This window comes from Eptatretus burgeri, chromosome 3 (assembly GCF_056783735.1).
Source record: "Eptatretus burgeri isolate ZD-2024b chromosome 3, Ebu_testis_v1, whole genome shotgun sequence".
Taxonomy (NCBI): Eukaryota; Metazoa; Chordata; class Myxini; order Myxiniformes; family Myxinidae; genus Eptatretus; species Eptatretus burgeri.
This window is the reverse complement of record NC_140963.1, coordinates 60,442,171-60,459,610: the sequence shown is the minus strand read 5'-3', so window position 1 is coordinate 60,459,610 and position 17,440 is coordinate 60,442,171. Positions and strand designations below refer to the sequence as shown.

The following is a 17,440-nucleotide window of genomic DNA, read 5'->3' as shown; positions in this document are numbered from 1 at the left end:
CCCTCCATTCCTGAAGGAGGCTATCTGGCTGCTTGCACCGGGTCACGAGACATTCCCCGAGCTCCTGCCCCTCATCGTCCTCCACTACCTCCATGTGTGTGTGCTCGTCTTTCACCCCGTCTTTATCGTGTATTCTCTCCTCTACTTTTTCTATCTCCTGCATCTCTATACATTTTATTTCCTTGTTCATTATTTCCGTTTCTTCTTGGCTCCATTTTGCTTCCCATTTGAATCGTTCTTCCTCTCTGAGCCCCCTTCGCTGTTCGTTATCTTTCCGGAGGTTTTCCATCTCTGTGGACTCCAATTTTGCACTCTCCTTGAGTTGGTTAATTTCAAATTCATATAGTTTTTGTTTTCTACCCCATCGTCTCTCACGTTCTTCATTCTCCAATCTCATCGTTTCTTTCAATTGACCGATCTCTTTTTCCTGTTTCATTCGTTCTTCCTTCACTATCTCCACATACTTCAACCTTGCTTTCTTTTTTAATTGTTGTTGTCTTTCTTTTTTAAATTTCTTTCACCCCCTGTCCCTCACGCTCTTCATTCTCCAATCTCATAGTTTCCTTCAATTGGCCGATCTCCTTTTCCTGTTTCGTTCGTTGTTCTTTCACTATCTCTGTGTACTTCAACCTTGCTTTATTTTTCAGTTGTTCTTGTCTTTCTTTTTTATTTCTACTCCACAGTCTCTCTTGTTTTTCATTCTCCAATCTCATGTTTTCTTCAATTGGCTGATTTCCTCTTCCTGTCTCATTCATTGTTCTTTCAGTATTCTTTCTTGCATCTCATTCTTTAGTCTTGCTTTGGCTTCTAATTGTTTGATCTGTACAGTGTAGTTCCTGAACGTTTCATTCTCCGTTCTCGTTCTTTCCTCTCTCAACATCCTCAGCTCGTTTTCGAATTCCTCTCTCACCTCCTCACACTCCAACCTTGCTTTGGCTTCTAACTGTTCGATCTGCACAGTGTGGTTCCTTAACGTTTCATTCTCCGTTCTCGTTCTTTCCTTTCTTAACATCCTCAGTTCGTTTTGTAATTCTCTCTCTCTGCTTTTTCTATCCCGGGAGATACTAATTTGCTCCTCCTCCTTTCTTTTATTCAGTTTGCTCGCCTTTTGTAACAAAAACCCAATCAATCAATCTACTTCCGTCGTTTCCCTATGTAGTTCCTCGACTGTGCTGGCTAATTCCTCATTCAGCTCCCAAATTCGTTCCTGCGCATCGGCCAATTGTTGTGACTCCCCATGAACACAATCCTCCTGAACCTCGCCTGCGCGCCGCCGTATCTCGTCCAATTTAATGGCAAACGAATGCAATTCTTTTGTATATTTCTCACCACACTTCCACTCCCCCAAGGCATTGGACACTCGTTCATGAAGTTCGCCCATGTATGCGCCGGCGCCCTGCCTCGCCTGCCATGCCCACATTGTTTGAAACGGTGACTGGGAGCACCCGCCTCGTGTCGTGCCGTTCGCTATGCTATTAATAGCAGCCCGCTCACGACTCGTGCCGCGCTGAGGTGCGATCGCGCCGCTATTTTGCGACTCCGTTTGCCAGGCAAAGTTTGTGCTCAGTGTATTAGGGTGAGCGCCCCCACTGATTATAATTGGTGGTGGGGTTATAAAAAGAACCGTCCCAGGCCATGGATCCTACATCAAAACACATTTCTAATCCACCCTGCACCCGTTCGCCTTGAAACGCCATCTTGCTTCCCGGAATAAATTTAAAGCCTGCAATTTAATGGGAATTGAGGGTCGCTCCACACACCCATGGTCCGATTCCGGTTAATTTAGTTTGGAGGGGAATGAATCTGTTTCCCGCTCGCTGACACCAGTGTTGTAGAATTCCTGCCCGTCGGCCAATAGCGGTCGCTTCGCCCACTGAACGGACAATCCAGTCGTGACTTTCTGGAACAACCAGTCACGGGTGTGTTTTTAATCCCACCACGGCCCAGTCCGTATTCTACCCGCGCGAAATAGGGTCAATCGCCGAATATCGATATACCTAAGTACCCGTGTGGGTAACCTACCGAGGGACCGTACCTCGGCGAAGGCCTGCTTGGACACGACCCGCTTAAGCGGTCCGTTCCGTTCTGAGATAACCGAGCGGATATTATCGCCAGACCTCGCCGGACCCGATTCTATTTATCGGTTATTTAAAAACCAACTATATTCCGAGTGCAAGATGCAGTTCAATGAGGGAATGGACGCAACCAACAGGTTTACAATTCACACAAGAACATTTATTATGATAAAGCATGTATGCAATTAAACAAGGCAAAACACGTATGCAATTATATAAGGCAAAACACGTATGCAATTATACAAGCAACAAAAGTACGACAAAAGAACTACAACCGTCTACTTATTATGTACAGTCACTTGCACTTAACAGCAGTTCCTACTTATAAGACGGGCCCACGGACACACGTACGCACACACACACACACACACACACACCCAAGAAATGGTGGCAGAGGCCTTTAATAACGAGCTCCAGGTCGGACGACTGGTGAGCTGAAACCCAGAGCCTATCTCGAACCTCTCCACCTCGTATGGTCTTCAAGTTGTTTGGACCCAGGCTCCAGCGAGAGCGAGCTGGATCCAATCGCCGAGCCGTGATCCTTCCCGAGCTCCCGCGAATCCTCCCACGCTTCTCAACACATGCTGGTGAGACGAGGCGCCGATCCTTCCCGTCGATGCGTCGCTTCCCCGAGGAACCACCTCCCGCGCTTCTCAACACATGCTGGTGAGACGAGGCGCCGATCCTTCCCGTCGATGCTTCACTTCCCCGAGGGAACCACCTCCAAGAAGAGGCCGATGAGTCGCACCAAGCCCGGAACCAAAATGGAGAACAAAGAGCTCCACAAACCAAGAAGAAGAAGAAGAAGAAGAAGAAGAAGAAGAAGAAGAAGAAGAAGAAGAAGAAGAAGAAGAAGAAGAAGAAGAAGAAGAAGAAGAAGAAGAAGCCACCATTCGCAGCTCGAGCCAAGCAACTGGCTCAACTTCCTTCCACACAGGGCAGCTTGAAGCAAAAAGCTCTCCCGAGCAAGCAGAAGCCGAAGCTCACGGAACCATCAAAGCAAAAAGCCTCCTCCCGAGTCAGGCCTCAGCCGAAGCTCACTGAGCCAGCCGAAGCAAAAAGCTTCCGCAGGCCTCAACCCTAATGCAAGCCAAGCAGGACCCGACGGTCTGCTGAACGACCCCCCTCAACTCCCTTTTCCAACTCTGCCCTTCCAACTCTGCCCACGAACAAAAGAAAATATCTCTTCCTTATCCTCTTCCGCCCTCCCCCCACTCCCGGCGTGACTCATGACTCATGCCCTCCTGCTCCATCCCCCACTCAGCCACGGGTGGGAGGGAGTTGTTGACATCATTAGTCATGGGACGCCAGGGTGGTTCTTCCTCTTCGCAGAAGAGGGGGAGGGATGTCTCCATTGTTCGTTCCCTAACTATTAAATCGATCCGCAGCACATCTAATCGATTTCTGAACATTTAAACAATGAAAGGCGAGCTATCTAGGGAACAAGCACTTATCGACATAGCTGACTAAAGGAACCTGGATGTTGTGTGCAATCTAATTCCCAAATTCGTAACAATATATAACAAGAACAATATTGGACACAACACAGACCCCCGAGGAACACCAGCATTCACATTATGGACAGGGGATGACTGTCCCTCATGTACCACAGAGATTTGACGATTTGCAAGGAAGTCAAAAATTGTATCAAGCAATCAAGAGATACCATATGATTTTACCTGATGGATGAGGCCCTTGTGCCCCACTTTGTCAAAAGCCTTTGAGTTGTCACGAGCAGCAATCCTGGCTTCTCCATGATGATCCAAAGACCTATTCACCTGTTCATTGATTAGGGATAAAACATCACCAATCGACCTTGAATGTCGAGTGCCATATTGAACTTCAGTTGGTTGTGGGTTTCCAGGTGAGTCATGAGTTGCCATTTGATCAGGGATTCAAACACTTTGCTTGTAATGCGTCGATGCTAATAGGCTGATAGTTGGAAGGATCAGATTTCTCACCAGAGCCTTTAAAGACAGGGACTATAGAAGCCTGCTTCCAGCTAGGTGGAAACACAGACTTTGACAGACACAAGCGATACAATTTTGAGAGAACAGAAGGAAGTTCAGGTAAACACATCTTCAAAGCAATTGTAGGAATTCAATCTGCTCCAGTACATTTTGAGATATCAAGCCCTTGAATAATCTCAGCAACTTTCCTGGGTGGTGATGATCCAAGCAAAAATGCTACAGTTAGAACTATAGTATATGAGAGTAGTATTCTCATGTACTAGAGTTGGTAACAGGTCCGACTACAGTAGTCTGCAGAGAATTACTCCAGGAAAGGAATGCTGTTTTTGCCTGGGCGCCATGGTAGTGGAAAGCCTGGTGTCAAGGCGGGAAGGACAAATCGACAAAAGGTGTTCGTGTTCTTCATGTGTAGAGTTGCAGCAAAATGCTCAGTGAAGACGTTGACTTTATCAATATGAGAAGTAAGCACTTCAGGGCTATTGAAGAGGACAGGAATTGATGATTGGCTCGGCTTGAGAATGCTATAAGCAATTCTCCAAAAATCTCTTGAACCTAGCCGTTTATTTGACATAGAATCACAAACAGATTCTTCATACTGTCGCATAGCATTGTCTAATATTTGTTTACAGTGATTGCTCGCAAGGTGAAACAAGTGATGCACCTCACTCGAGCCATTGCAATGATACTGATTAAAAAAGTGATTGTGATGGGCGATAGCAGTAGAACAAGCCGGAGTGAACCATGGCTCAGAGTGTGGTTTCAGATGAAGTGTGGTAGGTCCGAGAAGGGATAAAGAGGTCCACACAAACACGGATCCACTCAGTTACTTCCTTGGCAGCTTCAGATGGGTTGTGAGTTCCAGCGAACATCGGCAAGAAAAGATCGCAAGGCATGCTGGTCAGCCTTGCTATATGAAAGACATATTCATATAGCTATATGAAAGACACTTGCTATATGTTCGATGGACAAGATGAACAACAGTTGATGGTGAGGAGTAAGAAACCTGAATTTCAATGTTGACATGACCAGAGTTTCCGAAAGGGGGAGAATTTTTGCAGTACAATCCCCAGGATTTGAGCACAAATATAGATCAAGAAGATACCTGTTATCAGTAACTCGATCAGGAATTTGAGTTGGAGCTGAAATGATCTGAGTAAGGTCATGTGACATGGCAAAGTTAAATGCACTGACACCAGGAGCATCTGTGCTGTGATAGTGAATTAACCATTCTTTGTGGTGAACGTTAAAAGTCCACAAATACCATCATATCAGCAGTTGGATGTCGAGACAGCGCCATATCAATACTATCAGTGATCACATCAAAAATAGCACAACTGGGTGATGATGGAGAGCTCTACAAAATATAGGTAGCCAGTGAAATGCAAAAGTGCGAGACGAAAACACATAAAGTCTTGTGTCGTATCCTCAAGGGAGACCTCATGGCCAAGTGGTGGAGAGGCCTTTGCAGAAATACACAAACCATGAGAAGGTGGAAAATCAAACATATGGATGATGTAGCCGGGCACTGCAAAATTTTTGGATAAAACCTCAGTGTGGAGATGAGTTTCACAAACAGCAAGTAGATCCAGAGAGTTCAGTTTCAAGAAGGCTTGGATGGAAGTTAAATTGCCACGAACCCTCCTAATATTAGCATAGCATATATGTAGCGGCATAGACTTAGGTGCGCTTGGTGGCACGACTCGAAATGCAGGTTGAGAACAGGTTTCATTAGATTGAAAAGTCATAGTGTTATCATTTATAAAGGAAGAAGGAAAAGAAAAATAGGATCATTAGTTCACCAATCTACATGTCACGTACAAGGCCACAGCGAGAGGCATCAAGAGCCCAAATTAACCCCTAGCCATAGCAGCAGCACCCTGATGGCCTCGGGAAAGCAACTGGAAGTAGATGCAAGGGGCCGCCATCCATGCATGTCCATGGCAGAACAGCTACCCCAGCATTTTACACCCGCTGATAGATCAGCCTCTCAATGCATTACCATCGAGTTTGGGATCCTGTACTATCGGGCGGCCATGACCTGCAGCATGTTTTTAACCTGCACCCTTCAGAGTCATCAGGCTCAGGTTGTCAAATACAGGGCTCAATGTACATGAATATAACGATAAACGAAAGCTTCTCGGAAGGGAACACCCAGCCCCTTGCACTGAAACAAGACAAATATAGGAAGTTTGTCTCTTCACAATACAGAAAGGGCTGGAAGGGGTTTACTAGTCTGCTTCAAGACAACAAATAGTGCGAAAATGTGTTCCATTTTATTTTATTTTCTCTGCATGATCGAGGATCATGAAGGAGCTCGAGCAAAATGCAAGGGAACAGAATGGAAAGGGAGAAACACCAACAGCAGAGTAGATGTGAGAGTTAGATCAAGGGGAGAGGGAGAAGGATACATGGGGGTGAACAAGCTGCTGCATACCAGCTGAATGAAACACAGCAAAAAGAGGAAGGGGAAATCGGGGATAAAACCAAAAAGGAACAAACAAACCGACAACCAACAAATGAAAAGAGGTAAGGGAGAGGGACAAAAATAACAATAATCTGGAAAAAGGGAGTACTTGTGAACGGGGTAATTTGGGGTATAATAGATCATGCATATGGATGGGGTATGACCCAAGGTAGTGGTGAACACCTGTCTTGAAGCCCTGTGGGGAAGAATAGGTCTGAACAGACTGGGGAAGTTGGTTCCACAAGTGGTAGAAAAGAAGAATAAATGAGTGCAGGTGAGCAATGATTCAGGGTTTTGGGAGTTTTACCAGAAGGGGGTTACTGGCAGACTGTGTGTGCCCTGTAGAAACCTGGGAGGGACAGATCCAAGAGAGGGCAGAGGGTGCAAGACCAAAAAGGAGGTGGCAGAATACAGAGAGCCCACAAACATGTCTGCAATGTGGCAGTAACAGGCATAGACACTCAGTTTCGTCATGGGAGATTCCAATGATTTTAAGGGCTTTGCTTTGAATTTCCACGCATCAATAATGCAAGGTATGAGGCAGAGGTGTAGCCCAATGAGGAGAGCAGTACTCAGTCAGCTGCGAATGAAGGCCTTGTAGATTGTCAAAAGTTCAGATTGGCCAAGGAAAGACCTTGCATGACAAGGGATCTCCCATCATCACTGCCCTGCATAAAAAGGTGCAAAAACAGATCCCTGTAACTACAGACCAATCAGCCTTCTCCCAATCATCAGCAAGGTTATGGAATCCATCATCGCTTCAGACATGAAATCCTTCCTCTTCTCCAATGGCTTGATTTCCAATCATCAATTTGGTTTCAGACCAGGTCACTCTACCCTGGATATGCTGCTACTGCTCTCCCATCAATGGATGGAGGTCCTCAATGCCAGACAGGAAATCCGAGCCGTATCCCTGGACATATCACGTGCTTTTGACACAGTCTGGCACCCTGCCCTACTCACCAAACTCTCTTCCCATGGTATTCAAGGCCATCTCCACTCATGGCTCGCAGACTTCCTCTCCTGTCGCAGTCAACGTGTGGCCCTAAATGGAGTTCTTTCATCCCCTCTTCCTGTGCAGGCCGGAGTTCCTCAAGGTAGCGTTCTGGGCCCTGTTCTTTTTCTGGTTTTCATCAATGATCTCTCGGACTCTCTGGAAAATCCTCTATTTCTCTTTGCCGATGACTCCACCCTCTGCCGTACCATCTGTCATCCCTCAGACCGGCAAGCAGCAGCTTCTTCGCTCACTGCAGATCTGGATAAAATCACAAACTGGTCCAACACGTGGAACATGTCTTTCAATCCAGACAAATCTCACACTCTCACTATGTCTCTTCGAAAGGACCGTTTACAAAACCCCCCATCCACTTTCTCAACAATCCTCTGGAAGAAGTCTTTTCTTTCAAGCTTCTGGGTCTCACTATCTGCCATGACCTTTCCTGGGAAAGTCACATTTCCAACCTTGCCTCAAAAGCCAGTCGCCGACTGGGAATCCTCCGTCGTGCAAAGTCCTTCCTCGGCCCTCTTGAGCTCCTGACCACTTACAAAGCTTTTGTCCGTAGCCTGATGGAGTACTGCTCTCCCCTCTGGGCTGGTGCTCCTGCCTCCCACCTTTCTCGACTTCACGCTGTCGAAACCAGGGCTTTTAAGATCATTGGCATCTCCCGCAATGAAGCTGAGTCTTTGGGCCTCTCACTCAATCACCGCAGGTTGGTCGGTGGTCTTTCTGTCTTCTACCGACTCCTCTCCAGCCTTGCCCCCCCTGCTCTCTCTGCGATTTGTCCCAACCACATTTCCACAAGGCGCTCAAGGTCCGCCAACAACCCCCTTCTGGTAAAACTACCAAAATCACGAATCACTGCTCATCTTCACTCTTTCATTCCTCTTTTTTCCCGCCTTTGGAATAAACTTCCTCACTCTATTCTTTCCCATTCTTCCCTCCAGGCTTTCAAAACAGCTGTTCACCACCACCTCTTATCTTCCCCCATCCAAATCCTCGATCTTTTCTACCCCCGATAATCCACCCAAGCTCACTTCCTTCAATTCTCCTGCTTTCCTTCCTGAAAGTCCCTGTAATGTCCATCTTCTCCTCGCCATGTTCCCCGTCCCATCCCCATCCCTCTCCCTTCCACAGTTCACCTGTGTCTGTTCTCCAATGTTTTGTCCCTTCCACTCCCGCCCCTCTTGTCTCATGCCTCCTTGCTGTGAGTTGTGTGTTAGCTCTCATACGAGCCTCGACCAAGGTATACAAAAAAAAAAAAAAAAAAAATCAGCAGCTGGCTTTGGAGGCCTTCTTGGAAATATAATCTGCCCTAGGAAGATCATGTTTGATGGTGAGGCCCAAAAATTTGAGTGGCTTCACCTCCTCAAGTGGTTTGTTTAGGAAGTAATTTAAATAATGTTATTGTTGTGTGCACCATAACTTAATTCGTTTAACTGGTCACTCAGGTGTGTACTATGGTTTGTGTTACAGTCTTCCCCAAAGCATTGTACTTCACCTGTTAAGAAGACCTGGTGCAGTATTTAATTGAAAAGTGATGACACTTTAGGCCAGCTTTCTCAGCAAGACCATTTCCATCAAAGATGTGTCATGGAGAAGCAGGCCCGTCGCTAGGGGGGGGGGGGGCATTTGGGTGCAATGATCCCCCTGGCGCATCTGGTGCCCTCCCACTTGTACGCCACCCATTTATGCCCTGTTGCACCCTGTGAACAACTTAGTGTTTAAGGACGAGCACCAACTGTGAACTCCTTGCTGTTTAAGAGTTCATCTGTGTGAACTAAAACCCCTTATTCCAGATGTTCAACGTGTTTTAATAATAAGGCCTTCTTGGATAAACTGTTCTTTAATAATATCCTTCTTTGAATAAGAGTCAAGAGATAAGTGTGCGCTTGCCAACGCATCTCCAAAAGCAATTGGCAAGACAATACAGTCCAAGCCCACAAGATAAAAGATAATAACGCAAGCACCAACGCCAGCAGCCAAGACGACAGACAGCCGCAAGACCTCGTGTCAAATATCGATATTGTGGGTGGTTATATATATCGTGGATCATTTAGTTTGAAGGAATAGCCAATCAGCGTCTTTGATATGGAGGTCCTATTAAGCAGGTTACCTGATTGGTTGTAAGTTAGGTATAAATGTAATATAGTCATAATATGAATAAGGAAAAGACAAATTTACATAATTAAACATGAAGTGCACCGCGTGACCTTCACAACCCTCCATCTTACAAAAGTAATTTTATAATAAAAAGAAAAATGTGTGTTTACACATTTTTGCATGTCCATTTTTGCAATCGTGCTTACATTTGAAATTATGCAGATAAAACCTGTTTTTGGTGCATGCATCATTTAATAAATAAAACCGTCAAATCTGGTGAGTCATGAGATTAGTGACACGAGTCACGAGGGACGAGTCACGGAGAGCGCCAGCTCGCAGCAGTAGAAAAAGACATGGATATACGAAAATGGCTAAGAAAAGGAAAAAGGTTGCGGTTGTGGTTGTGGTCAGCACCCGCCGTGGCCGGCTGCTTTGTACTTCTGATGTTGAAGTTAAATGTTGTGTTTGGTGCTTTGCATATCCCATATCTAGTGCTTTGTGCATAACCTTACCTCTGTGTAATTGACTGCTTTAAATGCGGATTTTGTGGTATCTTCAGGCTGGTCGTATTTGCTGTTGATAGTTTAACGTGATGATCGCAGGTCATTGCCTACTGTATCTTATTTGAAAGTGCACTGATTCCTGTGCCAACCTCCCCCGTTTAGTCATTGTATCTCTGGTATATTAATTTTCTAATGTCAATTCTTGACAACACCTTGTATAAGTGCACCTGAATTGGTGCCAATTGTCTAATCATTGAATGTGTCAGTTTGTTGTGCCTTCCTGCATTCGAATAATTTTAGGCCAAAAACATCGGAACATATTAAATCTAGCTGAGACCAATTTGGTTGGTATGCGACGGCAACCTCAGTATAGATGCGTCAATGCTGCATGAATACAATAGCATACCGGGTTATCAAAAAATTATATATTATAATTGTGCCCCCCCCCCCCATCCAGTTCATATGTCCCCCTTAATACTGAGCCCTGGCGACAGGCCTGTGAAGAAGTCATATCATATTTTGACTGAAGGGATATAACGACCATAGAACAATAATAATGATAATTATCATGAATACGATATGTACTGAAGCTTGTCATCGTGGAAGTGAGAACGTGGCTTTTGTTGAGCAGTTGTTTTGTGATCCGAGCCCCATCAGTACTCTGGTTCATCTTGAGTGCTTCATTGATCTTGTTCCACCATTGCAGATGCAGCGACCATTGGGAGCCAGCTTCGAACAGCTACGTTCAACTCTTCAGTCATTTACCAAATGCAAGCCCATGGGTTTGTATTGCTGATAAACACAATCTGTTGAAACCAAAACGTGATAAAGAGAAGAATACTTGCTATATTGATATCTATACTCTCATCAGGCCGTGCAACTTGCGCAAGAGTGAGTGCGTCCGTCCAAAACAGCAAAACGTCCTTTCCACTTCCTGTACTAAGGCGTGCCTCCTGTAATGTCAGTCATGACATTTGTCGGTTCGTAAAGATTTACAATACCATAAATGTTCTTAGCAGATGTTTTGGGCGGAGCTCGGAGCGAAGGTTCTGGGCGCTGCTCAGAACGGATGCAGATGCATTCTGGAAAGCCAAAAGCTTCGGCTCTCTGTGAAGCGAACAGATGCTGCAAGCTTACATCACTCTGCGAAGCTTACATCATGTTGTAAAGCTTATACTGCATTGCGAGGTTCATACCTGCATAGCTTACATCATGTTTTAAAGCTTATACTGCATTGTGAGGTTCATACCTGCATAGCTTGCATTGTGTTGTAAAGCTTGTACTGTGTTCTGAGGTTCATACTTGCACAGCTTGCATCATGTTGTAAAGCTTATACTGCATTATGAGGTTCATACCTGCACAGCTTGCATCATGTTGTAAAGCTTATACTGCATTACGAGGTTCATACCTGCACAGCTTACATCGTGTTGTAAAGCTTGTACTGCGTTACGAGGTTCATACCTGCATAGCTTGCATCGTGTTGTAAAGCTTGTACTGCGTTACGAGGTTCATACCTGCACAGCTTACATCATGTTGTAAAGCTGATACTGCGTTGTGAGGTTCATACCTGCATAGCTTACATCATGTTGTAAAGCTTATACTGCGTTGTAAGGTTCATACCTGCATAGCTTACATCGTGTTGTAAAGCTTGTACTGTGTTACGAGGTTCATACCTGCACAGCTTACATCGTGTTGTAAAGCTTATACTGTGTTACGAGGTTCATACCTGCACAGCTTAGGGCCCTGTCACACCTTGACATTTTAGCCAGCGTATGGCAAGGTCTCAAAATGTATGTAAAACGCTGGCGTACGCTGAACTATTGATGTTTTTTTTAAGTTTTGGGCGTATAATAACGTGTTGGACGTATGCATAACGTATTAGTAACGTACACAGAACGATTCAATCACATATAGATAACTTATACCAACGAATGCTGAGCGTGTTGTCGGCGTTCACAAACTATGCCCAACGATAGTCTAACTTATGCATAGCGCGCGGCAGCGTATCGCCGACGATCACGTGGTGTAGGCTATTAATAGGCTGCGGCTCGACGATTCAAATCATAACCGCACTAGACATCGAAGTGTGAAGCCGCTGTCACACCTTGACGTTTTAGCCAGCGTATGCCGACGTATGAAAAATTTGCCGAACCAAGCTGGCACACGTCGAATACGTTATGGGTAAGTTTTGTATACATCGTAGTACGTTGGCATATGCCGAGTACGTCGATAAATTTTCAGCATGTTGAAAATTTCTCAACGTACTCTGCGTATGACACACGTTCCGCATACACTGGCCATAAGTTGTAGGCACGTTACGCGATCGTTGACACACGTCAACACACGTTACTTGTACATTACTCATAAGTCGAAACACGTCAAGGTAATGGTTCGCGTCAGTGTTCCGGACTCCCAGGTTTTTTTTTGTTTTTTTTTTCTTCGGTATGACGGTCATGTTGACACTTCGATTTCTAGTGCGGTTATGATTTAAATCGTTGAGCGGCAGCCTATTAATTATATTAATCTCGCTGTCCGGATACGATGAAAACTTGTGTGCAGAACACACCTTGTGACAATTGTCTCGATTAGTCCGATAAATCTGACGTTCTGTTTGCATTTTTATTTATTTTATTCCTACTGTTGTCATGTAGCACCAGTAGAAAACAGTAAGCCTGGTGTTGGCTTCGTTGCTCGGGTGGTGGCTTGGGATCCAAGGGTCCTGAGTTCAAGCCTCGTTGGCCGCTGAATTAAAATACACCAGGAGGTTGACTCAGCCTGTCATCCTTCTGAGGTCGGCAAAATGAGCACCAGTGTACTGGTGAGGGGGACACTGCATCAACGGCATAGCCGCGTCCCAAGCAATGATGCAACCAGCAGCCACAGGCTGCACTCAATAATGAGAGAGAGAGAGAGAGAGAGAGAGAGAGAGAGAGAGAGAGAGAGAGAGAGAGAGAGAGAGAGAGAGAGAGAGAGAGAGAGAGAGAGAGAGAGAGAGAGAGAGAGAGAGAGAGAGAGAGAGAGAGAGAGAGAGAAAGAGAGAGAGAGAGAGAGAGAGAGAGAGAGAGAGAGAGAGAGAGAGAGAGACAATGAAGAAAAGAGAATAATAAAAGAAAGCTACAGCACGTCAGATATATCGGCCTGGTCGGACGGACGACGGATTTATCGACCTGGTCGGACGGACGACGGATTTATCGACCTGGTCGGACGGACGACGGATTTATCGACCTGGTCGGACGGACGACGGATTTATCGGAATGGTCGGATGGACGACGGATTTATCGGACTAGTCTAGAGTCTAGAGATCTCGAGTCTATCGGACTAGTCTAGATTCTAGAGATCTCGAGTCAATCCCCTCTGTGCGAGTTTCTGGATGTGATGTCAACGCTGCGATTCGCTGAAGTCAACTTTTTTTAGGGGTGGGAATAGCAAGTTGTGAAAGGCACCAGAACTGATCGAAATATTGCTCTAATTATCCCATTTTTTTTTTTTAAAACATGGGTGATTTCTTCACTAGGAAGGTCAAGTTAATATATAAATAAACCAATGTCACCCCGTATCTTGCCAAAAGGTGACCACTTGTGACTTCTTTAAGGTCACACTGGGGTGAACAGAGCTGCTATCCACCAGGAGCGACTCCTTGAGGAATATCTGCCTACGAGAGATTCCGATGAGAATCGTTCTACAGAGTAACCATGAAAAATATGCTTTTGCCTCATAACGTCACCAAATAACGTCATAATGTCTCAAGCTTGACATATCTGGAAAGCACTCATCGAGGTGTTCAATTTGAGGTGCTACACGATATGGTTCCTAAAACTTGAAAATTTGACCATGGGGTCAAATTTGTTTGACCTTAGGCGCTAACCATGAAGGTCAAGGCCTATCGCCACCAAAAATGAATCAGCTGAGCGCCAGACCATGAACTATATTCCCATGAAGTTTGAAGACGATCCGATCAAAATTACTCAAAAAATAAGGGTTTCGTCGACTCCCCTGATTTGCGCCAAAGTGACCTTGACCTTTGACCTTGACCTTCAAAATTTTGTGCACTGAAAGGGACCTCTATAGGCCTCTGATATGCGAAGTTACAAAAATTTCCGATGATAACTGTGCTCTGCAGAATTTTTTATACGTGATTACAAACAAACAAACAAACAAAAAAAAAACATACAAGCTGACTAACATATCTTGCAAAAACTTCGTTTTGGCAAGATAATAACCAGAAAGTTTTGCATGTTAGTGGACCTTTAAACTCAGGCGAGATATCTCAGAGGCAAGTATGCATACTCCTAAATTAACCTGCCAACCCGACAAATAAGCAAAGAAAGTGCATTCAATGTGACATGGCCTATTTGGTTATTCCCATTGAATACAATGCATGCCAGAATTCCTTCAGATACAGTATGTTGATGTGTCCTTGTAGTTCACATTAAAGTATATTGATCTCTCTTCATGTCCTTGTCCTGAATTTCACATATGTACAAGCTTCTCCATGAGCATTGGATCACTAAAATAAAATATTAAATTGGTTCTCAGAAAGGATACCTGTGTGAAATATATTCTGAGAGGCAAGTCAAGACGGACATTTTGGCATTTATTCAATGCAACTACAATTTAAATACCGAAGGCATTTTGTTGTGACGTAAAGCAGTGATTCTGGAAATAAGATGTTCTTGATGGGGGAGAGAACAAGTGCTGTGCTGTATCCTTGTGTGTGGTTGTACTGTGCAGTGCCGGATGTGTGCTCAGCCCCGGTGGAATTGGTGATGCAGGAGGGCAATGTGATGAAGAGTCAGCACATTGAGCAAGACTTTTCGAATCTTTCTACATGTGTGAGTCACTCGTTTATAAACCCACTTCAGAAATCTTAGAAACCATTGATTGGATATTGATCAATGATTGCAAGTTTTTTTCCTTAGATGTTCCTTCGAATTATTTTCATTACCTCCGATACCGAAGGTGAAGGTGATGTTCCTAACAGCTTTTGTCCAAGATATATCAAAAAGTTGTAGATAGATCTAGATGAAATTTTGTGGACAGGTTGGGTGTGTGACAAGGACAAACTGATTAGATTTTGGTGAAGATCTAGATCCAGATCTGGCTTCCAGAATTTTTCAGTGATTCTTCACCATTGAAAGATCGGGCCAAAAACGATATATAGCATGATATCTCAAAAGTTGTGGACGGGTTCGGATGAAACTTGGTGGACATATTGGGGGTGTGACAAGAAAGAATTGATTCAATTTTGTTGAAGATCTGAATCCGGATCTGACAATTTTTAAAGTGATTCTTCACCATTGAGAGATTGGGCAAAAACTAATTTTTAGCACAATATCTCAAAAATTTGTGGATGGATTCAGAGGAAACTTGGTGGACAGGTTGGGTGTGTAGGAAAGACGAATTTATTTGATTTTGGTGACGATCCGGATCTGGATACGAGAATTTAAAAAAACTTTTAGAGTGATTCTTCACCATTGAGAGATCGGGCCAAAAACGATATATCGCATGATATCTCAAAAAGTTGTGGAAAGATTCGGATGAAACTTGATTGACATTTTGGGTGTGTGACAAGAAAGAATTGATTCAATTTTGGGGAAGATCCAGATTCAGATCTGATAATTTTTTACGTGATTCTTTACCATTGAGAGACAGGGCCAAAAACGATATAAAGCATGATATTTCAAAAATTTATTGGGCCAGATATGTTCTCATGGATCGGGCATTACGGGGTGGAGGTATGCACTCCACCGAGTGTCCTTCTCGTTTGAATTTGTTTTGGGCTGCTTAACTCATCTGATCTGATCTACTATTAAAATGTTTGTTGTGTGAAAAATATTGTGGGATCTTAAACTCCAACTTTGTAGATGGACAACCAGCTTAATACACCATTGAAGAGGCAACATACTCCACGATTCTGCACCCCCTCCTGGCATTGCACTTAAGAGCACTTTCAGCTGAATTTGGAGTCAAAACCAGGATTAGAGATTTTATCAATGCGCACTGAGCTATCTTTTACCATTGATTTAGTTTAGTGAGGAGTATATAGTGTTCGGGATATTGGAGCATGCATTAATAATTCCCTTTACATAAGAGAACGTGAGATTGATGGAAGCAGTTTAGGGAATGAACAGATGGGATTGCCCAATGAAATCGTATCTCTAACAGAGTGCATTATTTTGTGTATTTTTGGTTAAGTATGTAAGCCGTGATGCACAGACGACCGGCCAGATGTCCAGCCTGCATGCAAAGCTGTTCCAAGAGGCCCAAAAGATCTGCAAGTGGAAGATGACAATGGAGTTTGAGCTACGACAGCGTGGCGACCGGGAAAAGGATCAAAAGTGGACCATTGATACTCAGCGGCAGTCTCTGCTTAATCTGCAGGTGACTGGCACATAATTCTGACATGTCCTGTGAAATATTTTTGCAAGTGCATGAAATTTAAACAAAGAAAGGTATGAGTATATAAGTGAGGTCTTTCAGGCCAAGCTGCAAATCAAAAAACTTCCGGTGAGAAGAGAAAATTCCTGGTGTGTGAAAGGGCTGTTTGGCCCATCAAACCTGCTTGCATCTTCATCCTAACGTTTCTCTTTTGATTGTTTTTTTTTGTTTGAAAGCAAAACAAACTAGAGGGGGAGCACTAGGGAGAGTGTAAAACCTCCGCCGCCAATACTGCTGGGTCACTCAAGTGAACCTTATATCTTATTCATTAAATGATGTCAACGGTGCTGACAGTTATAGTTTTCTCCAACTTTTTTTTTGGGGGGGGGGGGGTTGGAAATCACTTAAGAGATGTAGAAATGCAAAAAAAAAGAAATCGAAATTTTGTTGAAAAAAAAGTTGCAAAATTTTTTTTTTCTCTAACAATTTTTTTTGGGGGGGAGGGCGTTGGAAATCACTTAAAACATGTAGAAATGCAAAAAAAAAAAATTCTCTAAATTTTTTTTTGGGGGGGGGGGAGGAACAAGTCCAAAATCTAATGGCATGATCCTTGGACCATACCTAACCCCCCCCCACCAAGTTTCGTCGAAATCCGTCGAGGAGTTTTTTTCCGTAATACTGTTCACAAACAAACAGAAAGGGGTGAAAACAGTAACCTCCGATTTTCGATGGCGGAGGTTAACAAGTCGGCTCATTAAAAAAAACATACATTATATGCCTTGCCCTTTGCTAAGAATGGACCGGGTGGGTACAGTACCATTATGGAGGATGTATAATTCATGCATTTTATCATTCTAATTCCAGCCTCCAGTTACCTGCCTGTTTCAATTTGGGGTACATCTAATGTCTCCCCTTCCTGACAGAATGTACCACACACCAAATACTCTGTT

The 17,440-nt window shown here is 44.2% G+C and overlaps 1 protein-coding gene across 6 annotated transcripts in view; it reads left to right on the top strand.

Moving 5' to 3' along the window:
• Positions 1–17,440, top strand: part of LOC147030011 (uncharacterized) — a 199,744-nt gene that overhangs the window by 21,729 nt on the left and 160,575 nt on the right. For 5 of the 6 annotated variants that reach the window (XM_085873643.1, XM_085873640.1, XM_085873642.1 and 2 more), the window contains 3 exons: positions 10,819–10,894; positions 14,844–14,944; positions 16,308–16,493. In XM_085873643.1, the coding sequence (XP_085729769.1) occupies positions 10,819–10,894; positions 14,844–14,944; positions 16,308–16,493 (363 nt within the window). The remainder of the gene's footprint in view (positions 1–10,818; positions 10,895–14,843; positions 14,945–16,307; positions 16,494–17,440) is intronic. The other variant, XM_085873639.1, reaches the window with a different exon arrangement.